General features: G+C 38.8%; 2 protein-coding genes across 2 annotated transcripts in view; both read left to right on the top strand.

Annotated features, from left to right (window-relative positions):
- Positions 1-1,418, top strand: part of LOC142337552 (protein transport protein Sec23A-like) — a 28,653-nt gene extending 27,235 nt beyond the window's left edge. The window contains exon 4 of the mRNA XM_075386862.1: positions 207-1,418. Coding sequence (XP_075242977.1) covers positions 207-393 — 187 coding nt within the window. The 3' untranslated portion in view covers positions 394-1,418. The remainder of the gene's footprint in view (positions 1-206) is intronic.
- The window catches only part of LOC142337555 (uncharacterized), a 288,613-nt gene that overhangs the window by 19,332 nt on the left and 243,569 nt on the right, over positions 1-25,712 (top strand). The window lies entirely within an intron of this gene.

Below are 25,712 nucleotides of genomic sequence, written 5' to 3'. Positions count from 1 at the left end.
ATTGAATATAGAGCTAATATATAGTAGTGAATAAAATGGAGGGTATAAGCAAGTAGTAGATATATAGAGTAGTGGGAAAAAGGTGGTATTTAGTCATCTTCCGATTAGGAAGTGGCGGAATAGCACCTTTTTCGGACTACTATAGTTTCTTTGATACTTTTTAATCCATCACGTCGAAAAGTATTACTCTTATAAACTGAATGCAGGTTTGTGCAAACGGAGCATGAGGGTTCCCAAGCCAGGTTCCTGATGAGTCGAGTGAATCCCTCTCAGACTCACAACAACTACCTCACTACAAGTGGGGAGGCATCCATGCCTATTCTCACTGATGACGTCAGCTTCCAGGTCTTCTTCGATCACCTGAAGAAACTGGCAGTGGCTGCGCAGAACTGATAAATTGTAAATAAAATATTTGTTTGTTCCTTTCGCATTGTAGCCCCCCCTAACATAGTAGGAATGAAGCGTGAAAGCCTCCCTCCACACTCAATTACCGTAAATATACCGGAATGGGAGTGGTATAATTTTGGTGGGGCTATGATGAGAAAGAACGAAATATAAAACATGGCCTGTGATGACGGTAAAAATGGGACACTCAGACATTGTTGAAAAGGTAGAAGGTCAAAAGTGATAAAATTGGGACAGCAGATTGAATATGAATGTGTGCTTTGTTTGCTAATTGACTGAAGTTGAAGTGTAGCTACGTTGTCTTCTTAAAAATAAGATGGACATTCGAGCTCTCCGACATTTTTGCATTTTTGATGCTGTCTTCCGATCTGTTGTCCCAACAGCACAACCGATGGTTAATTAATGATAGATTAATGTCCCAAAAGAAGTTGATATCATGGTTTAAAAGTTTCCTTTTCCAAAGGGTATAGTGCGATTATACGTGCTGGAACTGATTGAACCACGAAATTGTCAATTTGAGTGTGAAATGAGAAATGTGGCGACCAAAAAAAGAAATTAAACATGGCAAGAAATTGTAGATCCGCCTGATTTATGCGCAATAGGGATGGGAAACTTGAACCGAAACAGTCACTCAGGTGATAGTTTAACAATGAAATCTTTGGAAAGATGTATAGTAAAGCTGCTCATTAAATAACGTTCAGAAAACTTAACTTCAGTTTTTTGTGCATCTGTACCACAAGAAGGGCCAAGAATTATTAAGATGTATGCTGCAACCAATCTTTTTTTTTCAAATATGAGTTAAGTTTACGAAACCAGTACTCGTGCTTAAAATTTATTCCCCAATATATCAATTTAGTGCGGTATCTGAGCTTATGAATCCTTACTGTTGTCATTGTTTTAAAGTCGTCACTATTTCAATTCTCAAATTTGGTTTAATGTAAAATTGTTGTCTCCTGCAAATATTTATATGGTTTATTGGCTATGAATTCAATTATTTCTCGACTTATCAAGAAGGTTTTGGAATATATGGTAATTGAGAACAGATTGCGTCTCAGATAGCTCTAAAGATTGTAAGAGATGCTTAAGCAGACAGTACTACTGTAGATTCAGACCTGCATCTCTTACTCGCAAGCCTCTTACTCTCGGAACTTGGATACCCTTTTCTTGTTCTTTTGTATTCGAAGCTTCTCTAGGCAAGTTACTTTGATCAAGCGGAGCTTGTGAGTTATCCTATGCAAAACTTACATTTGGGTGTACGCTCTGAAACGAATATCGAGTGTCTTGAAACGGGTTGATACACCTAATCAGTTACTCGAAATTTATCTGTGAGATGATTGCAGCTACGGCTGGAATGTGATGAAATAAGGTGCCGGCTTCAATTATCTCAATGAATTGGGGTCGGAGATTAAATATAGCGATTAGCAGTATTTATCTCAGACTTGCATCAGTAGACGTATTTTATTGATAAGACTGATTAGAGCTCACTATTATACCCCTCTTGGCGGGAAACCTGACAATACATTAGAAGGATAGGATTTTTATAAGGAAAAGCTTGAAATCTGTTGGTTAACTATGGTAAATTTGACTGAAAACAGCCCGAAAACTATAGTTCTATTTTCGAGTTGATATCTTTTAAAAATTATTTCACGCGTTCAAAAATAAGCAACAACTTTTAAGTGTTTACTGAAAAAGCTTTTTCAAGTACAACTGAACTGAGTTACGTTTGCTGCATGTGAGAGTAGTTACCTGGAAATTGCTATTTAGCTAACAAACTAAAAAAATACTTTGAGCGTTTGCAATTCTGCTTCCATTTCAAAAAAAAAACAAAGTGATTGTAAGTTTTGAATGATAACAAGACGCGTTAACACAGTTATAATTCGTAATTTCGATGTCTGGTTTTCAAAAAAAAACAGACTGAAAATGTCATATAAAAATAACTTGAAATATTTACTTGTGGGAGTTTTGCAGTCGTAAAGTAATGGTAAGGTAACTCATTCGGGCTATTATTTAAGTTTTTTTTCAAAATCTTTGATGCGTTTGCGGACAAATTTAGTTCCGTGGTTTTGGTGGGAAGTTTTTCCGCTGTGGCCACTCAAATGAAGCCGTAGTTCTGTTGTCAAAAGTTGGCGTCTGAGTTTGCGAATAGATCTGAGCTGGTTTTTTCGTGATTGCTTATACTTATCTCAAACAATGTATCATACTTAATTCGAATACGTTCTAAAGTTGGGCGCAATGAACAATAGCTTTTGTAAATATTGTACTGCTTTTGATTGTTCTTCAAAAATTAAAAAGTGGCTGTTTCAATTGTATTCGTGCTTCAAGAATGAGGTTTTTATTGCTCTCAAACGAAGTTCGTAGAAAATATATTAGTCCTGTCGGTCTTTTTTATGCGATCTTCGCTTGATCGATTTTTCGTCTGACGCTTTCGACTTTTCGTCCTCAAAAACGGAATAAACAGGTAGCGCCCAGCGGGCATTAAGTGGTCTTAGAGCCTTTCAGCTCTGTTTCAGCACAAACTGTTTGGGAGACTTATACTTATGGTGTGAAGGGCGGTTCTTAAGACCCCTCCACTGTTGACACCCCACTATTGCCCCCAACCCCGCGCTGTTACCACACACCCACCCCACTGTTGCCCTACACGCCCCATGAGCCGTCAGCTTACCCCCTCCCCAGTTTCTTGCTACTGACGAACAACCGCTTGCTAAGAAGACGCAAATTTATACTATTTTGCAATTTTTTTTCAAGCTTTTTGAAAATTTTTGAATTTTTGAGTTTTTTTGTTTTTTATCGACCCAAGGTGTTAAGAAACCTCTAGGTTTTAATAATAGGTTACTGCATAGCTTCTAGTGATAATGAAATGGTTTCACACGAATTTTTGCTTTTTTTTTGACAAAACGTGCAATTTTTTTCAAATTTTATGACATTTATTTTTCCTTATTCAGGTCTTTCCAGACCCATGTGCCAGAAGACCTCCTAATGTGTTCGACAAAAAGCTACTCACAAGTTATTACTGGCCATGTACTAGTTTTCAACTTTTAATTGTCACAAATTTTAATAATTTTTTGATAAAATTTGCTTTTTTCAATATTTTTGAAAATTTTTGTTGTTTTTTTAAGGTTTTTTCACACTCAAGAGCCAAGAAACCTCCTCTAGGTTTGAAAATAGGTTACTGTATAGTTATAATTTCTAGATGTAATGGAATGGCTGGCAAATTTTAAACATCACGAATTTTAGCATTTTTTTGACAATTTTTGCCATTTTTTTTAAAAAATTTATTAATAGAGTCATTATTCAGGTTTTTTAGGCCCCAAGGGTCAGAAAACCTCCGTTAGGGTTTTATAATGAGTTAGTGTAAAATTTTTGTGAACCATGGAGTAATTTTAAACTTTTAGTATCACATGTTTTAGCAATTTCTGTTCTAAAACTTTTTCAGATTTTTTAAAAAGTTTTTTGAATTTGTTTTTAGGTATTTCGAGTCTCACGAGCCACGGAACTTCCTCTTTGGTTTGATAGTATGTTACTGCAAAGTATGCAGATGTAATGGAATGTTTTCCAAGATTTTGATATCATGAGTTTGAGCAATTTTATAAACTGCTTGCAATTTTTTCACGTTTTTGAATTTTTTCCGGCACCTGGGACCTCCAAGATTTGGTAAGCTGCTGCATAGTTTCTAGAATTAATGGGATTGTAGTTTTATGGATCAAATCAAATTTTTATCATGTTCTAATTGTATGGATCTTTATCAGCCAGTGAAACTATTTCGGGCTTGAAACAGAGATAATGGATAGTCTATTGCGACAATGAAATGGTCATTAAGATATTATTATCTTGAACTTTAGCAAGGTTTTGTTAAAATTTGCAATTGTTTCTCAATGTTTTTAAATATTTTTGTTCTTTTTTGAGTTTAACGACCACTACTGGCCAACGAATTTTTAAGTCTGGGAGATGGGTTACTTGACAGAACTTTCGATACAAAAATGGTTTTCTACTTTTACTGCGAAAATGAATTTTTTTCTTGCTTTTTTCGGTACTTTTTCTAATTGATTTATTTACTAACTAGGCTAGAAACCAAGCAGTTGCAGAGCCGAATCCCATCATGGAAAATATTCCTATCTCTCTTTCTTTCGCTGTTGGTTAGAGTTTTTCCCTTCTCTTTCTCGCTTGCGTTTTATTTTTTTCTTTCTTTCACTCTATCTCTCTTTCTCTCCTTTTGTTGATGCCGGACATCAGCTGCCGTTACGTGGCATAACGACATCATCTTTGATCCTCATTAACAATGAGCTATAGTAGAAAGGTTTTCTATCATAAATGACTTAACAGGCACTTTTTAGGAAAAGATTGTTAATTTCTCTCAAAAGCAATTTGTAGCACATATTTTAATCCTGTTTGTCTTTTTTATGCAATTTTTGGCTTGGCCGATTTTTCGTCTGACCCATTTGACTTTCGTGTGCAGAAACGGCATAATGAGGTAGCGCCCAGTTTGCATTAACTTCTCTTAGAGCCGTTCAGCCCACTAGTCTTCAAGTATTTGATTAACAGAAACTGTTTTGGAGACTTATACTTATGGTGTGAAGGGCGGTTCTTCGAAATTGATCCCACACCCCGCTCACGCACCGCCCCCACACCAGTCCCCCAATCCACTTTTGCACCCCTGCTGCGCTCATCTTGCGCCACTTCAGTTAATTCAAAGCTAACCTCACTAAAACGTGGCTAGCTATTGACAAAGCCAACCACTCGCCCGTTGTTTGTGAGCAATTCGCCCGACGTAAGTCGGTTATTTTTGACATGGGAGCATAAATTGTCGTATTCGTAGTTTTCAAATGTTTCTCGAAATACGCAAAGCTTTTAGCGAACTCTTTTTTGTATTGTTTGCAGCAATGGGTGGCCACAAAACATTTTAAAAAGGCGCAGTTAATGCTGAAGCAAATTTTCTATCTTGTTGACACTATCACCTTGATGTCTCAAGTTTGGAGTTCAGAAATCATTTGCCTACAAAATTAGTTTTTAATTCCTCTCAAACTAAATTTAGTAGAAGTTACATGAAGTCTGCGTTCTTTTTTATACATTTATTCAATTTCAATTGCACGATCTTTTCGTGTGACACTTTTAATTTTTGGTCCTCAAAATAGGGATACAGGATACTCTTACGTTTTAGCAGTCTCTAAGGATGCCATTGATGGGAACTTCTGAGGAGACAAATTCAACTCCAACTTCATTCCCCATCCCGCCCCCTATCGTCAATCCGCAACCTCCCACGCTCAATCCCATCCTAGCTCAAACCGGCACCTTTCCTCCTCAATTAAACTTAAGCTAGTCTCCCTAAGGTGTAGCTAGCTACTGACGAAACCCACTCTCGCCAGTTTTTTTAGAGAACTTTGCCTAATGTTAGCAGGTTATGTTTGAATGTTTTTAAAATAGTTTTTGAGAAATCAGCTCTTCCATTCACTCGTCTACTTTTTGTGGCTAGGTTTTATAAAAAAAATATTAAGGATCGATTTTTCAGAACAACTAATTCTTCAACTATATCAGAAAAAATATGTCTTCTAATATAGTTCGCTAATATATGTTTAATTGGTCTCAAGCGCAGTTCGTAGAAATCTTTTGTCCTTCGGGATTTTATGCAATTTTTCGTATGAAAATTGTTTTTGCTTGATCGTTTTTTGTCTGACCATTTGTTTTTTGTCCACCAAACGGGGTAAACTGGTAAAGCTCGGATACTTTAAGTTCTCTTATAGCCCTTCGCCTTATTATCATCCAAGAATGCGACTCCCCGAACTCTCCTTTTGGGGAGAGGTAAATTCATTGTTATGAAGGGCGTTTTTAAGAAGTTTCAACTTTCTCTCCCCTAATGCTAGCATCCCTGAGCTCTAGCTGGCTACTACCGACGATAACCCGCTCACCCGTTATTTGATAGCAATAAGCCCGACGTTTGTCGTTTATGTCTTCTGTTTTACAGGTGTTGTGTTCACTCATTGCTTCAATTGTTTAACTTTTTTGTTATTGTTGTTGATAAGTTTTTTGTTTTTGAGCTTCTAATTTTATTAGATCCTGTTATTAGTAATTTGTTCGAGAACTGCCATTATTCGAGAGCGTGACCCTAATGACGAGAACATCGCGGCTAAGTGCCTTTGAGGAGTCACGCAATGATTTTTGAAGCACACCGATTTCAAATTTTGATTTTTTGGGCAACATGCAGAAAACTCTGGCCCTTTAGAATTTGTCACGGCAGAGATCGGGCATTTTAAAACTTAATCCAGAGATCGGAGTTTTTCGATATGATTTACGCAGTTGAACCAATTGAAGTCGGAGGCTATTAAAGTTTAATGTATTTTCCGTTTTTTGTAACGTCATACTAAGTCTTCGAATGCCGCATTTTTCCTGGAATGTTGCAGGGTCTGTGAAAAAATTAGAAGAATGAGTTTGTAGCAAATCGGGCGGTTCATGAATTTGCTTTCGAGAGATACTTTCCGTGACTCTGCTTGAAGTCACTGAGAGTTTCTGGCGGTTACCGAGATGTTAAGCCAGACGTTTGAAGTGATTCTGCAGAGTCACGTGACCTTTCTTAAAAGACGAAACGTGCACGTTTTGAAATGGCGAAAGTGCATGGAAGTGAACTTCTGTCCAATTATATAGGAAATTCTTCTGGCACTTCATTTAAACTTCTGGCATTGCAGACTGCTTTAAAGCTGCATTTTAAAATGGGTGCTTTGATTGATTTTTAATGTGTTGTATTGATTATTAGCAAATCATGTACTGTCCAATAAGTTGCTGGGCATAAACTGGTGACCTGAAATTTGTCAGCAAAATGTTTGGTATGTATTTTTCTACCTCTCTATAATACTTTTACGGGAACCTAAAATTTGCTAGCCAATGTGATTTGATGATGACTATTTTGCACTTGTTGAGTATCAGTTTTGCTTGTCTGACTATTATTGTTTGATTTCTTCTGAAGGTCATTCAACTACCAATTACAATATTTATTTGCTCTGTTGGAAAACATCAATTCTGCTGATGGGAATTTAATTGTTCAGTAGAGGTCATCGAGCAGTATATTAAGTGCTTACTTTCTGAAGTGTCATTTATCAATTTATTAACCGATTACAACTACGGAACTTTTTTGATCAACTTTACGGTAAAAATGTTTGAGAGAGAATAATCTGGAGAAAAAATCCAATCGCATGCTGATGAAAAATGCAAGAACTTATTGGAATTTTACCGGGAATTGAAGAAATATATACATAAATTGACCAAAATTTGGCTGGGTGTAGAAGTTCCTGCATTTATCCGCATTTAAACAGACCCATCATCCATCTTCTTTCTCCGTTTTTGCCCTCTCAGAGACCGCTCTATCCCTCAGCTCAAAATTATGTAATTACCAAACGATTAACCAGTGAACTGATTAGTTTTTTTCCAAGTTAACATGGTAACAGAAAGTTTATACATGGAGGCAATTGTGTTTTAAACAAGCCTGTCAGAAAATTTTCTGAAAAACTGCTCGGGATTTGTTCTGCATTTGTCGAGGTATTTGTCCCGTATTTGACATGTATTAGTAATCATATTATTTGAGTGTTTTTCAAACAAATCAAACAAAATAAGGTTTTGTAACGAATATTGAAGCTAAACTGACGTAAGCACTTCGCTATGCTGGTTTTTTCTGTCTTTTTAAATTTTGGTATAATCCATGTTCCCAATGACCTTGTGAACTCAAGAAAAGCATAAACTTTGTCGATTATTACTTTACCGCCAAAAACCTGAGAGTTACTCTTTCCCGAAAACATCTGACAAGAAGTCGCAACCAAATAAGAGCAACCAAAAGTCTAGAATATGTTTCATTACATAAAAAGAGACCTACCTCCGGGATTAAGAAACATAGTCTACTTTCTCACTTTCTCAAACGGATCTTTTTAAACAAAGACGGTGACATTACCCCCCCCCCCCCCGCTGAAACTTATTATCAGAGCAATACGACAGAGGAGGAAGCAGTGCATTTCTTCTCAACAAGGCATTTCTGAAGAAGAGAGCAACGAGAAAGAATCAAAGCATTTCTCGAAAAGACAAGTCTCACCCCACCCCACAGCTGAAAGTTAGTATCAGAGCGACAGGACAGGAGGAAACACCAAGAAAACCCCCCAAGACGATTTTTTTTGGTCTCAGACGGCACCAAAGATGCGGAGATTTTTATTCAAGGGTTCCAGACGTCACCCGATCAAGAAGGTCTAACTTTTTTTGGCTGCAGACGTCACCAAGAGATGTTCGCCTGAGGTTCCAGACGTCACCTCAGAAGTCCCTTCCCCGGTTAGACGTATCCAAAAAAAAATTTGAAGTTTTTTTGCGACAAAAAATCTCAAAAAACAAGAAAATTGTCCGCCAACGAGCGTTTGTGGATGATTTACGAAAAAAATAGCCATGAGAAACTACATGCCGCACTTAGCAAAAGAAAAACACACAAATTGCACGAAAAAAAAATGATATAGCGTTTTTTGCATCGAAAAAATTTAAAAACACTTTTTTGGATCTGTCGCAAAAAATTTACATGACAGTAAAATTACTAGTTGAATAGAACTCTTCAGTTGGACGTTAAATTGACTTCTTTTAGTTGAGTTGTTTATGTAAATTTTTTGTTCGAAAATCGAAAAAAAACGCAAAAGTGCTTTTTTGAGAGACAAAAATCATAAAACGTTATTCTGACGTTTCAATGAAAACTATTTAATAATTCCAAAAACCTATTGATTGGGCCCCCTCAGTTTGCTAAAATACAAGTTTTAAATTAGTTTCTGGATTTTGCATTGTAACAAAGAGGCAACTAGAATTTGGCAAAATTGCATCTTTGACTTTAAAAATTCAAAAAACGTTTTCTTGACGTTATGATATAAACAATTATTAGATTCAAGAAAACCTATTGATTAGGCCCCCTCGGTTTGTTGTAATACAAGTTCCAAAATTAGTTTATGGATTCTGCAATTTAACTAAAAGGCAACTAGAATTGGCAAAATTGCTTCTTTGACTTTAAAAATTTTAAAATATTTTTCTTGACGTTTCGATATAAACAATTAGTAGATCGAAGAAAACCTATTGATTGGGCCCTCTCAGTTTGTTATAATACAAGTTTTGAAGTTAGTTTGTGGATGTTGCCTTTTAACAAAGGGGCAACTAGAATTTGGCAAAATTGCATCTTTGACTTTAAAAATTCAAAAAACGTTTTTTGACGTTTTGAAATAAACAATTAGCAGATCCAATAAAACCTATTGATTGGGCCCCCTTAGTTTGCTATAACACAAACTTCAAAGTTAGTTTATGGATTTTGCTTTTTAACCAAGAGGCAACTAGCGTTTAGCAAAATTGCATTTTTGGCTTCAAAAAATTCAGAAAACGTTTTCATGACGTTTTGATTTAATTAATTATTAGATCCAAGAAAACCTATTAATTAAACCCCCTGTTTTGTAATAAAACAAATATTTTAGTTTTTTTAAATCAGTTTCCCAATTCAGTAACGAAACAACTTGAATTGAGCAAATTTGCATCTTTGAAAAAAATCAAAAAAACGTTTTCTTGATGTTTTGATAAATATGTTTAGTAGATCAAAGAAAATCCATTCATTGATCCACCTCAGTTTGTTATAAAACAAGCTGCAAAATATGTATTTCGATTTTTGCATTTTCGATTTTTGCAAAAAAGGCAACATAATATTGGCAAAATTGCTTCTTTCACTCAAAGAAAAGAAATTCTCAATACGTTTTCCCAACGTTTTGATTAAAACATTTATCAGATGCAAGAAAACCTATCGATTGCAACCCTTCAGTTTATTTTAAAACAAGGTGAAAAGTACGTTTTAATTCACTTTTGCACAACTGCAAAGAAGCAACAGAAAAATGGCAAAATTGCTTCTCTGAGTTATAGAAATCAAAGCACATTTTTTTCTAATGTTTATTTAAATCATCAATCGAGTTTTAAAAAGACCTATTGAATCAACCTTCTCAGTTCATTAAAAAAACAAGCGGAGAAATTCTTTAATCACTCTGCAAAACCGTGAAGAACAGAGAGAAAAGTTCATAAAGCGCTTATTCAAATAGAAAAGAACCTACAAAGGAATTTGTGTTTTTCTTTGATCTTAATTGCGTACTACTAGCCGCGAGCCTAGTTAATGGGGTAGTATGTATTCTTAAGAAAACTAGACGATCCCGTATTTTGGTTTCAATTCGTGCATACTACTAGCCGCGCGCCTAGTTAATGGGGTAGTATGCACTGAAAACAACTTCTCAAAAAAAAGAAAAATTAAGAACTCGCTCTTCTTTAGCTCAAAAGCAGGAAAACCAAAAGCTCGAAACAAATGCCGATTTAAAATTGCCCACTCAAATACTCCCTTTTGAGTTGGAAAACTCAAACGTTTCTTGCTTTCTGTTCGCGGTCTCAGAAGTTGCCGAAACGAGTCGCCTTGCCCCTTTTCGGTCTCAGTAGTCACCAGATAGAAGAAGAGAGCATTTTTGGTGTCATTAGTTACCATAGTAGATGATCTTCAAAACTTAGTGTCAGCAATTCCAAGAGCAAAGGGAGTTTTCAAAGTAAAAATTTAAAAAGTTTTGGATAAAAAACAAGAACCAAGCAGTTAAACCTAAATGGAAAGAATTTCAAACGAGCTTCAGCACAAATCGTTTTGTCTTGTCTGCTTTTCAGTAGCTCACGTTTCTTATTCGCAGCACATTAAAAAAGAATTTGATCTTTTTCAACACAGGGTCTCAGCAGTAGCATTTTTGGTTCCTTTTTCAAAATAAAGTGTTTGCCCTTGTGAAAAGTTTGTCACGAAAACCATTCTAAAGCCATTTATTTTTTCGACTAAAGAGAACATTTTCATTTTCCCTTGTTCTAGCAATTTTTTGGTCGTGTTTATTGAAATAACGAAACAAGCGCGCGCAAACGGTTATTTTTCTTATTTATGGAGATAGAATTAGATAGATTTAGCTCAACAAAAAACACTAGGATTCTTTTTTTTTCAGAACTGTTGCATCGTTTTTTTCAACAACAAGAAACTTGGGGCTGATTAGCCTCACAGTGCCATAGACATTGTTTTTCGACTTTGAAATTTGCGTCGCTCTGGTTTCGGAGCCGTTTTTTACCTGTTAGTACGAAAAAGACCAACAAGAGCAAGATGACAAAGAAGAACAGTGAAAATTGTCAGTAGGCGTTAAACAAAATCAAAATTGCAGAGCTTAGTTTGAAAAGCAAGCTGGGCTTCTTACAGTCTGCTACTGATCGGCGAAAGAGTTTCAGATCACTCACCCTGCTCATCAATAAAGCAAAAGCAAACATAAACGAACTAAAAAAAACACTCGATGCCGTGTTAAAAGCAAGTCCAAACTACAACAGAACTTTATCTGTCATGGAAAAATATTCAAAACATTCTGTCATGTCTAGAGAAATTTGAACACGAAATTGACAGCTTAGATGACGATGGACTACTCAGCCATTCTTCAACTAGGATACGCGATGATGTCAGTGTAACAACTCATTTGACTGCCAGGTGTACAACCTCACGGAGATGCTCTCCATCTATGAACGAAATTCCAGAAGCCAGCCACCCAGAACGTTTTTCATTCTCCAATAAAACACTACCTCTCCCACCGAGACCGGAGAAACCATCCCCTTTTTTGGTCTGAATGCCACAGAACCGAACCAATGTTGTCAAAGTTCTTAAATAGCAACAACGAGAATCTCTCTACTATTGGAATGAGTACAGCAAATTTATTCAGACCAATTAACATTGATAACACAGCGGACTCCAAAACAGAAGCAAATTACATCGTTGAAAAACTTGCAAAACCTGAGACGACCGTCACAAAAACTCATGTTCGTTTTGCTCTTAGTGATACAACAATCTCTGCTGCTGGTCATTTTACAGTAAACCACCAGCAGCCTAAAACAAACAATGATTCAATCCAGCCGCTTAATTTTGTAAGTACGCAAAAAAATTTCCAAACCAATTCCCTCAGGAAAACCTTAAAAATCGTTTTCAGTCAAAACACATACTTTCTGAATTTCCTCGAGATATCGCCGAGAACTGTTTCAGATGCAAACGTTTCAATCAATGGACATGGGTTGTTCCAAGTACCAAGGAACACAAAATCCGCACTTGATGAATCCCAGTTATATCAAATATTACAGCCAACAAAACCCGCAGAACCCAGATTTTGATCTCCCCCAGACAAAATAACCAATTGAATTGAGTAACACAATGACAATTTTTAATCAGTTCTCTGAAAGTTCCTGCCAAAACACAAACAATTTTCAAACGTCTAACATACCATTTTTACAATTGCTTAATGGACAGGAATTCAAAAACACAGAGAATAAAAGTTTTCCTGGAAGCTTTACTCAATTCCAGCCACAATAGAAAGCCGTTGGCATTGAGTTGCTCAACTCATTCGGTGTTCAACAAGCCACCTGTTCAAAACCATTAACTGAAAGTGCTCCCATTGCACCGTCAATCTCAACGTTTCCCCTACAAGCACTGTCTTCAGCAGAGCGAAAAACCGAGCATTAATTTCCACATTCACTTCAGATTTCCAGCATATTACATCCAATATCAAATGAAAGTTCCAAAAACCCTTCATTTGAAATCAATTCTTTACCGTGGACCTCAAACACAGCGCAATATTGGCAGAAATCAACAATTAAACACTCAATCAAGTTGCCCTCTCTTCTGATTCAAAATTTTAATGGCAACCATTCAAATACCACGAATGGACAAATAACTTTTTTTGCCTCGTACGTAACAACACCAGTATCACTGGCACAGCTTTAAACGAACTCATGTCATATATTGGTGATCCTTCAATAGTGTTGAATGCCTTCATAAATCAATCGGAAAAATTGGAAATCAACTAATAACTATAACAAACACAATTTTGTAGTCTTTGCTTCGTTCTTGAAACGTTTAGTGCAAGCTTTCCAATGCTTGGGATACACACCGGACCTACATAGCTCAACATTTACGAAGAAAGATAAAGAAGATGCCCGCATAACATCCTCCTTAAATGGACTGAGCACACTGTTACATCAACCGAAACACCAACTACTTTAGTTGAATTTCAGAAATGGTTTGAAGTTCAAGCACTTGTGTACAATAAGAGAAACCGACAAAACTTCCACCAAAATAACCTTCGTAGAAACAATTTTAAAAATTCTGGTAATTTGAACATCAACGATAATCACGCAAGAAATTTAAGTACCGAAAGTTCAGGCTTTCCAGCACAGCCGACTAACCGAAATCAGTCAACAACATTAGGCAGTAGCGGTACTGTGAAACCACCTACCGCTCCGCCATTTCCACCCCTAAACAACTCAAATCAACCAAAGCGTTCTTGCGAGAAATGTCGTGGAAACCATATACTAGTCACCTGTCCCGACTACCAAAAATGTAGCCCAAGCCAGCGATTTGACATTGCAAGCAAGAGCATTCTTTGCTCGAACTGTTTGAGCAATAAACACAAGAAGCAAAACTGCCCATAAACAAAACGCTGCCAAACATGCAGCAGATACCAGCACACAAAACTGCATGACCCTGGTAAAATTATCAAGCGTCCGCCAGCTGCTTTTGCCATCAGCAATTCGACAGGTACAAATGTTACCAACTAAGAAAATGAGCCAGTCAAACAGCATTATGAACCAAGAAGTAACAGTAGCGCAAGCGGCTCATCCAAATCACAAAAGAGCCGCTACGGAGAGTCTTTTGCAAACAAAATCAGAATCAAATCCAGCTCGCTAATTTTAACAATTCCAACAAAAATTTTAGTGTGAATCATCTACAATCTAAACCAAAAGAACGGTTTGAACAACATCAAATTATCCCAGTATCTTTTCTAAATGGCAAAAAAGCTTTCGATACGTACGCTCTGATCGATCCAGGGAGCAAATTTACTTTCACACTCAACAAAATGACAGAGTTCCTTGCTCTTCCATGCGAACATCAAGAAGCCACTACGCTTCAGTATTTTAACACCGAGCATGATATGCCACTTTCAAAAACTTCTGAACAAGTGACAGTTGCACCCTACGAAAATTTGGATAGAGAGTTTTAGATTACAATAATTTATAGCACTTCCTGTTAAAATTCAGCGCCAGCTAATACATTTGAGCTCAACCAGCTTTGCGATGCATTCAAAGAATTGCGTCACATTCACTTTCCAGAAAAAGCTGAAGGAAAGATCGCTGCCCATTCGGGAAAAAATATTTTTGCTTTCACACATCCAATTGAAATCATCCCGGCAACTAAAAACCAGCCATTCGGCGTAAAGACGAGGCTTGGATGGACCCATGCTGGAGAGTATGAAAGAGCACAAAAACAACCCAAACGGTGATCTCAACAGCAGAAACAGTACGTGTACCACGTATCAAGACAAATCTCCGACGATCAGCCCCCGTATGAGTTGCTTGAGCAGTTCTGGAAAATCCAAGCCGAAGGAAATCCACCCGAAAGTGAATCTACGAATCCCGCTGAAAAGGAAGCCCTTGACAAATTGATCAAGACAATCAGCTACAACGGCGAGGGTTACAAATTGGACTACCTTGGAAAAAACCATTGAGAATTGAAAATAATTATTTTGCAGCTCTCCGCCAGCTGAATTGTCTTCAGAAGCGACGCAGTAATGACATCCAATTGAAAGAGTTGTACGAGCAAACTCTCACAACAGTCTTCAAAAATTTTATGTCGAGCCAGTTGAAATGCAGCAGCCAGAACCCGAGAAAATGTGTATTTGCCTCATCACCCGGTGGTTTATCCAAGCAAGCCCGGAAAAGTGCGCAAAGTAGCAAATGCTGCGGCCAAGTTTAGAGGCCAATCTTTGAACTCTAATTTGATCACAGGACCAGATTTACTGAACAATTTGTTAGAAATCCTTCCGAGATTTTGTGAAAACCCAGTTGCCATTCTCTCTGATATCGAAGGCATGTTCAAGCAGATAGTAATAAGGCATGAGGACCAATCTGCACTCCTTTTCTTTGGCCCAATGAAGAGATGGTTAACCAATACCAGTTCACCAGATTAATTTTTGGAGCTACCTGCTTCCCATTTTGTGCATTTTTCGTGCTGAACCGTTGCGCAGAAGATAATGAAATTGAATTTCCAAAAGCAGTGAATGCAATAAAAAACCATTTTTGTATGGACGACTATATCCGTCTTTAAAAATCTTTGCCGTCTATAGAAGAAACCATTGAAATCATTAACCAGACAAAAAATTGCCTTCATAAAGGTGGCTTTCGCCTGACAAAATTTGTGTCAAACAAACCTGAAGCCCTAAGGCTCATTGAACAAGAAGATCGAGATGAACAGAAAGAGATCAATAGAGTTCACGGTCAGAAATGGAACACCAGAGATGACTGTTTTCTAATGAAGACAATAGAACAATTTCCCCGAAATGCAAGTGAGTTTACACAAAGAAAAATGTTCTGCTTAGTATCAACCATTTTCGATCCCTTAGGAATTTTGTCCCCGCTCACAATTAGAGTCAAAATGCTTTTAATACAAGTCTGGAAGCCAGGCAAGAAGTGGGATGAACCACTTGCCCCCGAGGAACTACATTTGAACCTACAAAAAGTGCTACAAATAGTTACTTTGCAATGCCTAATATTGAAATCCCCAGATGGTTGAACACCTCAACGAATCATGAAAATAATCACCAATTTCATGTCTTTGTTGACGCTTCAACTGTTGCATTGGCAGCAGTTGCTTACCTTCGCATCCAAAAACAGGACGAAATCTTTCAAACATCTTTTCTGCTTGGAAAACGCAAAGCTGCGCCAATTAAAGAAATTAGTGTGCCAAAATTAGAACTCGAAGCAGCCGTTTTACGTACACGCCTCCGCACATTGATACAAACCGAAATGACATTAAGATTTGAAAAAGTTTACTTGTGGACCGATAGTCGTGTTGTCTTTCATTGGATCAACTCAACAAAGGAACAAAATCGTTTCGTATCGAATCGACTGGAAAAAACTAAAAAGCAACTAAAACTAATGAGTGGAATCATGTCCCAACTAATTCTAATCCAGCCGACCATGGAACGCGTGGCCTTGTATTTTCCGCTAAAGTTGTCTCAAAGCAATGTTTTCTCTTCAATAATCAACGCATTAAAAAGAACACAAAAGTTAGACGCCAAGGGCAAATGGAGAAACTTGAATCCAGTAATTGACGAAAACGGACTACTACGATCTAGTGGCCGTCTCCTATTTGCTCCAACAGAAAATGAGATCGAAAAATGTCCAATAATTTTGGACGCAAAGGAAAATCTCGCGAGACTATGCCTTGAACATGCTCACAGAATTTTTGCTCATCAAATAACGGAACCGGCCAAAGCATTCGTACAACAACGTTACTACGTCATCGGACTGTGAAAAGCACTCCTATCAATAAAATACCGTTGTTTTCTGTGTCGCCGTTTTGACACTCAGAATATAAAACCAATTTTTGCTCATCAGCATCGGAACCGGTCAAAGCATTCGTACAACAACGTTACTACGTCATCGGACTGTGAAAAGCACTCCGATCAATAAAATACCGATGTTTTCTGTGTCGCCGTTTTGACACTCAGAAAATAAAACCACTAAAGGTCCCACTTTCTGCATTCCGCTTCCTCACAAAAGAAACCAAATTTCTGTTTGCCAACACAGGACTGGACTTTTTGGCCCGTTTTATTTTGAAGACAATCAAAATAGAATCGAGAAACATTATATACTTATTTGTACACGCCTCGTTACGCGAGCAGTCCCTTTGGAAGCAGCATCTCCAGATTTAAGTACAGACACCTTCCTCAATGCATATCGATGGTTCACCTGCCGAAGATGCCAACCTGTTTTGTTGTACAGCGATAATGGAAAAACATTTGTCGGTGCCTCCGAAGACCTGAGGAAATCAGTTAAGGCTTTAGACAGAGACAAGATTTATAAAGCCCTAGCTGTTGTCAAGACCACATGGAAATTTAACCAACCATACGGCCCTCATTTCGGTGGTGTGTGGGAGCGATTGATTCAGAGCGCCAAGAGGACACTCTTGATCATTCTAGGATCTAAGCGTCTCTCCTTCGACATCTTTGAGACAATAATGGTTGAAGTTGAAGCAATCCTGAATTCCAGAACCTTGACAAACGTTGCCGATCAGCCTGAAAACGACGAACCACTCACTCCTAACCACTTCCTCATTCAACGCCCGTACAGTTCTCTGCCACCCGGAACCTTTGGAGATCAACAGCCAGCTAGTTTCAAGAACTGGAAGCACGTTCAGCAGTTGATGAACCACGTGTGGCGGCGTTTGATTAAAGAGTACCTGCCGACATTATTCAAGAGACGTAAATGGACAGACAACAGCCAGACTCCTCTGAAAGTTGGAGATGTTTTGTGGGTACTCAAAGACTTGACGCCGAGGAATTTGGCCCCTTGGAAGAGTTGTGGAAATATCCCCTGGACGAGACGGTGAAGTATGAGTTGCCAAAGTAAAAACGGCTTACGGCTCGTTCGTGCGTCCGGTCGCCCGCCTCGCACGGGTTTTTTCTCCGTAGTTTTTTTTAATTCAAAATTTTTCGCACTGGCCTTAGGCAACGTGAGCTACATCCACCCCCTTTGATGTTATTATCCTTACAGTATCTTCATTTCCATTTATATAGGTTCAATGACATCGGATCAAACGACAAACAAGATGATCTTCAACCCTGCCCTCCTTCTTGGAGCATGTTCCCAATGACATTGTGAACTCAAGAAAAGCATAAACTTTGTCGATTATTACTTTCCCGCCAAGACCCTGAGAGTTACTCTTTCCTAAAAACATCTGACAAGAAGTCGCAACCAAATAAAAGCAACCAAAAGTCTAGAATATATGTTTTATTACAATCCAAATAAAAAGGTCACATTCATTGGGATTAGGAGAACGGCTCGCGTTGTGAGCCAGTACTCCGAAAAGAAAATAGCAATTCACTCAATCTTTCCTGAAAAACAATTTCCGAGTTGTTTTATAATCTAGCACTGTGTTTATGAGCAGCCACATTCGAGCAAAGAAAGGTTTGGTATTTCAAATCTACCCTGTGATTATTACTTTGTACATCTAATTCAATTAAAACCAAAGACTTTTAAAGTTTGTTGTTTGTAAGTTTTTTATTTTCTCAAATTTAGTTTTAGAACACAGAAATTTAGAGAAATTAGGTTTAAAAATTTTGTTGACATCAGGCACTTGAACAGAATTTTGCTCAAATTTAACGTATACTCGGCTGATTTCAGGTATTTGTGCACAATTATATTAATTTTCTAAAACTGTTTGCCGCTTATTTTGTTTTGCTCTTCTTTTCTTGACAAACTTAGGTTAATTTTGAAGAAATTAGGTTCTATTGTTTTCTCTAGTGCTTTATTTTAGTTCATTTACTGATAAGTCATATTTTCTGAAGAGGGATAAGTAAACAAACACAGACACGCACTTAATATTACTTGATAGTCAAAGGTTTACATGAATTTAGACATGTTCGCTTCTAAAAATTGATCAACTTCTGTTTCCACTGTTTCCACTATTTCCGCTGTGTGTCGTTTGTTGTGTTAAAGGTAATTAATTGCTCTCAAACGAAGTTTGTAGCAATTATATTAGTTTTGTCGGTCTTTTTTAATGCGATTTTTCGCTTGACCGATTTTTCGTCGGACGCTTTTGACTTTTCGTCCTCAAAAACGGGATAAACAGGTAGCGCCCAATGGGCATTAATTGGTCTTAGAGGCTTTCAGCTCTGTTTCTGCTCAAACTGTTTTGGAGACTTATTCTTATACTTATGGTGTGAAGGGCGGTTTTCAGAAGTTGTGACACCTCCCCCCCCCCCCCCACTTTTGACTCCCCACTCCCACTATTGCCTCCACCTCCCACCGCGCGGTTGCCCCCCCCAACCCAGTGTTGCCCCCCATCAGCCCCCGGTGCACCCCCCCCCCCCCCCTGACGAAGCCAACCGCTCGCCGGTCGTTTGAGAGCTATTCGCCCGACGTTAGTCGGTTATGATTTAACGTCGTTGATGACACGTCCAACCTGCTTTACTGCCAAATGAAATTCAAACATTTTGTTGATATTTTTTCCATCTGAAGGTTTTCTACCTCGATACTGTTTGATTTTTAAAAAAATGTTACTTTGATTGTTACTTTTAAAAAAAGTGATTTCTTGGTGTCCAATTGAAACATCAGTTTTTTGTTGTAGCACTTAATTCGTGTTTGTAGCACAAACCTGGTGTAATTTACTGAGAGACCATTTATCTTCAATAATCTTCTGAGGTGTTTAATTTTTGACCTTATTTGTCGCTGATCATTTGCATCTTCCCATTTGATGATTGAAGTAGGTAGTACACTGGTTCTAGGAAAAAAAGGAGTTCTTTTTTCAGATTTTTTCGCTTTTTTGTATAATCATGCGTATGTAGTTGTATTTGCTTTGTTGACAACCAAAGGCCTCTATAACAGCAAAATTGTTACCGTTCAAGTCATTAGCAGTGTTACTGAGTAAATTCAATGAGCAATGTGCTATTTAAATCTATCCGAGAAAGTATTACGTCATAATTTCTTAACCATGTAAGCCTTACAAAAAGATTAAATGCACACAAAATACCTTATATTTGGCTACAAAGCTCAGACAAATTTCGTTTAACATAGTTTGCGGTGAGCCTACTAATATACTGAACCGATTCCGCTCTTTTTGGGCTTAATATTTTTATGTTTCGAAAACGTAGCGGTGACCAATTTGAGCCGAAAATCGGCCCAGACAAAATACCTGCTAGCAAGTATAGCTAGATTTGCCGGGCCATTTAGATGTGCATTTTTGCCATGATGATGTTACGAACAGTTGTCCTATCGGGATTATGATCAATTAACATTGTTCGAAAGAGTGTTTTATCACCTTTACTTTGGTGCCGTCCATTTATACACGTACTAATTTCAATCCATCTTTAAAGACCAGATAAATTACAGCAGATTATCTGATCACAATTTGTTACGCTTGCTTAATCTATCTTTATACGTTTTTAATCGTTGTGTGACCGTGATAATAGCTAGGACGGGAGGCTGTGAGATCTCAAACAAAAGCTGTTCTGTGGCGGCCGGTGACAATTCAGACACAAAAACTGCCACAAATAACGGTGCAATTCAGTTTCCACCATTGACTATCGACATGCAGCTGTTGAATGGAACCGCTGCTCACACAGATTGATGAACAAATGCCGAGTGACATTTTTACAACAAAATGAGAGCTGGAAAACATGTTCCTATAGCGGTGTTCGTGGACTTAGAGTGCACAGACGGATCAAGCGTGCAGCTTTAAATGTTGTGTGATGAACTACCCATTGTGCTGACAAGAGGGAGTATTGACCGGCAAAAACAAACTGTAAGACGCATCCAAAAACTTCTTTTTCATGGGAAGCTTCTTCTGATTGTTGCAGTAAATTAATATTACTTAACCGGCGAATCTAGCCCCCAGAACCCATTTCCTATCCCATATAACAAATTTTTTCGAGTTCACCGGTCACCGATGACCCACCCCATACACATTTTTTTGTTGAAAAACATCAATTTTGAAAATTTTTGTTCAAAATTTAGAATTGACCAAATCGGGGTGAAAGTTGGTACTTGGGTAAGTCTATTACACCTTTAAGCGAAGCGAAAAAAAAATTGAAAAAATTGACCAAACTTGAGAAATTTTTGCAATACTTCATTTGAAGCGTCATTTGCCTATCGAACATTTGTATAAAAAAGGGTAGAATTTAGAGTTTGGTCAATATTTTCAAATTTTGAAAGAAAAGAATCAGATAACTGCTTTTCTTCTCTCAAATAAGCGCTTATTCTTGGAAAATTGTGAAAATTGTGGGAGTCTGAGCAAATCTCACATCAGTTATCTTGTAAAAAACATTATATGGTTTTTATATTAGCTGCCAGTTCACTGCATCACGCCATAAGAACTTTGCCTCAAGCGTTACAAGACCATTATAAAAAAGGAATTTACGCATTACCGGGTCTAAGTTTCATTTCTAACGCGTTAAAAGTACGAAAAACTGCTCAGTTCCAATTGAGTCATTCCTTCTGTGATAAAAAGAGGCTAGTTATATGGCATGACGTGGTGAACAATTCATTGTCCCGTCATCGCAGTAACAGCAATGAGCCTTTAACACCTTCACAGCTTATTGCAGTAGTTGAAAAGTATCAGGAGCGCATAGAAGCTATAGTGTATTGCCCCAGAGAGGGAACTCCTGATATCTACGATCAGCTCAAGCGTAGTACTCTAGTTACCATCCATTTAGTTAAAGACATTGTGTCTAAACGTAAACAGAAAGACCCTAGTTTACTTAAAGAGTATAGAGCGTTACAACAGAGGCCTGCGCTTGAGCTGAAAACACTCACTATAGTGTTAGCCCATAAGAACAACCTCCGGTCCTTGATAAGACGCTCCCGACCAAAGACATTTTCTAGGCGCCGTCGTAAAACGCTTCGCGCCCGTCATGCGTTTGAGGAGGCGGAACTCACTCAAGCCTTTGATAACCTGAATGTCACTTAGTCTTGCGTTGTTGTGGGATTCTACCCGCTGACTGGCGGTGTGACTTAGTTAACTCACGAGTTAAGGGTTAGTTTTTGGTTGGTTCTCTCCGATAGCGCTTTACAAAACGTTTCGCTCTCCCCATTCTTTGAGTGTTTCACTACCGTCCGCTTTCCGCAGGTTAACTGGTTTCATTTTCCGTTTCCGTCATTTTTGTTTCCGTGTCACCTTGTTTCTTTCTATCCACCGTTTATCTGTTGTATGATGTATTATGTTGAATTTTGCTGTAGTAAAATTTCTTTCTGCAAGTATGCTGGTTTGTTGTTTAGTCTCGCTCTCCGCATTCTTTGAGTTTTTCACTACCATCCGCTTTGCGCAGGTTATCTGGTTTCATTTTCCGTTTGCGTCCTTTTTGTTTCCGTGTCACCTTGCTTCTTTCTATCCACCGATTATCTGTTGTATGATGTATTATGTTGAATTTTGCTGTAGTAAAATTTCTTTCTGCAAGTATGCTGGTTTGTTGTTTAGTCTCGTTCTTTGCTAGGGTGTAACTTAAGTTCATTTTGGAGATACGGCTGATTTGTTTCGTGACTTTCACCACACTTGTTTGCTAGCAATTTGTTGTAGCTTTATTAATGTTGGTAGTATGCACTTTTGTTGTCTGGGTATGGTGGTTTGCTAGGGTGTGACTTAAGTTTGTTCTGGGTTACGGCTAGTAAATTTCCTGACCTTTTCGACTTTTGGTCATACTACTTCGTCGCCGTAAATTTTTCTAATGCTTTGATGTTTTGATGCCGTAGATAAAGTCCCATAATGTTATGTGCTAGTTTACCTGGCAGTAGCTTCTCTCCTTCTTTCTAGGGTATGACTTAAGTTTATTCTGGAGTTACGGCTGGTTTTTTGGCTGAGTTTGTTGCTGTGGTCTGCTAGCATTGATCTTCCCGCTTCCTCGCTTGTGGTTAACCGTCTCCCTCCCATGCTATCCCGATTTTCCGTCCCGTCGCGCGCTACCCGCCCGACGTTTCTTTCTCCTCCGTATCGTTTTTCCGTTTCTTCGCGCGCCGTCCGCCCGACGTTTCCGCCCTCCCGTGCCATTTTCCCGCTTTGTCGCGCGCCGTTCGCCCGCCGCTCTCCCTTTGCATCGTGCGTTACTCGTTCGGCGTCTCTTCCCGTCCGTCCCGTCTCCCGTTCTGTCCATTGTCGCGCTTTCTGCGCTCACCGTTCTTTCTTTCTTTCGCCGGGTACTTTTGTTCTCGACGAACGTCTTTGCTTTATGGCGGTTTGCTAGGCAAACCGTCACACTAGGGTTCGGTATAGCCCATTTGTGTTGTTGCATGTGTGTGTACTTTATAATAGTACTAAATTAAACGTGTGGTTCCTGTGTTGATAAGATCATGACAACATTGCAGGACAAATTCAACAAACTTTATAGTGCGAGGGCAAAATTAGAGGCGGATCTTAAAAATATCTATGATGAAATTAACAATGCTGTGGATAAGCAAGACAGGAAAGTTAAGATCGAACGTCTGATTGTGAAGTGCAAGGATGCTTTTTGCTAGAGTAGTTGATAAGAATGAAGAGCTATTTGATCTGGCACAAAAGACTGAAGATCCAGATGCTGCCTGTAAGAACCTTGAAAAATGGTTAGAGACTGTAACAAAGAAAACTGATGAGTTCATTGCTGCTGCTCGAGGGTATATCAATTTGGTCAATGACAAAGAGACAGCAGAGCTGTATACCTCTCAGGTTCACATATGACTTCCTCAAAAAGATCAAGTCAGCGTCAACAAGACTTAGAAATATCAAGACTCAAAAGGGAGGAACTTGAGAAACAACATGAGGCAAAGCTTCGCATTGCTAGACAGCGTCTTGAAATTGAAAAACAAACAAAATTGCGGGAATTGGAATTTGAGCAGCTTGAGGATCATTGCAAGGAAGTAGCTGCTGCAGCCCTTGAACAAATTAAGTTGATGACAAAATCATCAGCAGATGAGTCTGGTACAGGCAAAATGAGGGGGCTATTAACGGAAAGAAATTCAGTCAAGAGCAAGAAACTTGTTCAAGATTGGGTTAATTCGTCACCGGCCGGGAACATGGCTGATGTTGCAAAGGAACCGAGTTTGCACTTTTCTGGTTCCATCGCCCAATCAAGCCAAGCATTTTCCAACGACCTTCTTCAGCTCAACTTCCAAACTCACACTCCAATCTCAATACACATGGTCAAGTTGAGGCCAACATCAACCTCTCTGTCCATGAGCCGCAAGAACCAAGTAGTAGAACCAACGTAACCAATGATGCACATGTTGCAAACAACATCATGCAAGAGCAGCGACAGCCACATTATACGCCTCCATCACCACCAATAAACTTTGGTATGCCAACTCAACTAAACGCCCCAAACACAGCCCGACTACTGTCACAAGCAACCATGCACTTCGATGGTTTACAGTTAGATCATCAATTCCCTCGCAGATCAAGCATGCCGGGACAGTTGAATTTAGACAGCCGTCTGCATTCACCCACTTTAAATGCACTCGCTAATCCTCCGCTAGCACCTAATTCGACAAAAGCACACATAAATGTACCAGCCCCCCCATTCCCACGTTTAGACCCCGTACCACTGCATTTCCCTTTAATCCCACCAGCATTCCGCTTTCCTCCCTCGCTGCCACAAGCACTCCCACTACGCGCCACTAACCCCGTGGCGGATAATGTTAATCTGTTACCCCATTCTCCGCCTGCACCATTCATTTCCACCGCAAACGTTTTTGTACCTCAATTAAATCATCCACCACCCTCACAAAAGAGTTTTCAGCCCCAAAATTTTGTCCCTACAACCCACGCAGCTCCTGCTCCTTCGGATCCAAATGTCTGGCGTTTTCCGGCAGCAGTCCCATCTAATGCAGTACCAGTTGTAGGAACATCTGCAAACTTATATACCGTACAACCGGCCCCGTTGATTAACCCTCATGCTACTAGATCGCTCCGCTCTTCTCATGTACAAGCAGCAGCATGCGCTAAAAATTACGTAACATCAGACTTCATGCAAGCCAATCCCTTCATTTCTTCCACAGGTATCGCCCCCACATTTGTCACTCCGATCATTCCGCCAACGTATGGAGCTACCGTTCCGAACCCATTGTGTTGGAATGGCCCGCCGCATCCCACACCCTCGGCTCCTTCTTTGGACTCGGATTTGATAAAGCAGTTGGTAGAGGCAATTACTTGTAAGAAGAACGATCCACTGCCCGAGTGAAAGTTGTCACAGTACAATGGCAATCCACTGCAGTGGCACGAATGGTTCGGACAATTTAAAAGCGCCATTGACGCACAGTCCTTGACTGATGATGTCAAGTTAACATACTTAAAAACTCTTGTAACTGGAAAGCTAAAACCGCCATCGCTGAGTTCGCATACTGTGGTTTAATGTATAAGGTCGCACTTAAGACACTCGAACGTAAATTTGACCAACCCTAGGCAGTAGTCAGTGCACACTTAGACAAACTCAGCCTCCACTCTTTTCCTCCATTAGGAATGCACAATAGTGACAACATCATAAACTATTCTGCAACAGATTCAAGTATTGTTGGGGTCTTTAAATCGCTTTCATATGACTCAGACTTCAAGAGCGCCTCACTTCTTAACACGGCTGTGCAAAAATTGCCGCCCTATCTGAAAGAGTCTTGGTCACTCTTCACAGTGAAGAAACATTGGGTTAAGCCAACACTCCTTGACTTCAACGATGGGTTGATTGAAGAAGGCCGAGGCTCATGATTTAATGAAACAAACT

Source organism: Convolutriloba macropyga, chromosome 4, assembly GCF_964194025.1.
Source record: "Convolutriloba macropyga chromosome 4, txConMacr16.3, whole genome shotgun sequence".
Classification (NCBI taxonomy): domain Eukaryota; kingdom Metazoa; phylum Xenacoelomorpha; order Acoela; family Convolutidae; genus Convolutriloba; species Convolutriloba macropyga.
This window is presented reverse-complemented; position numbering and strand designations above follow the sequence as displayed.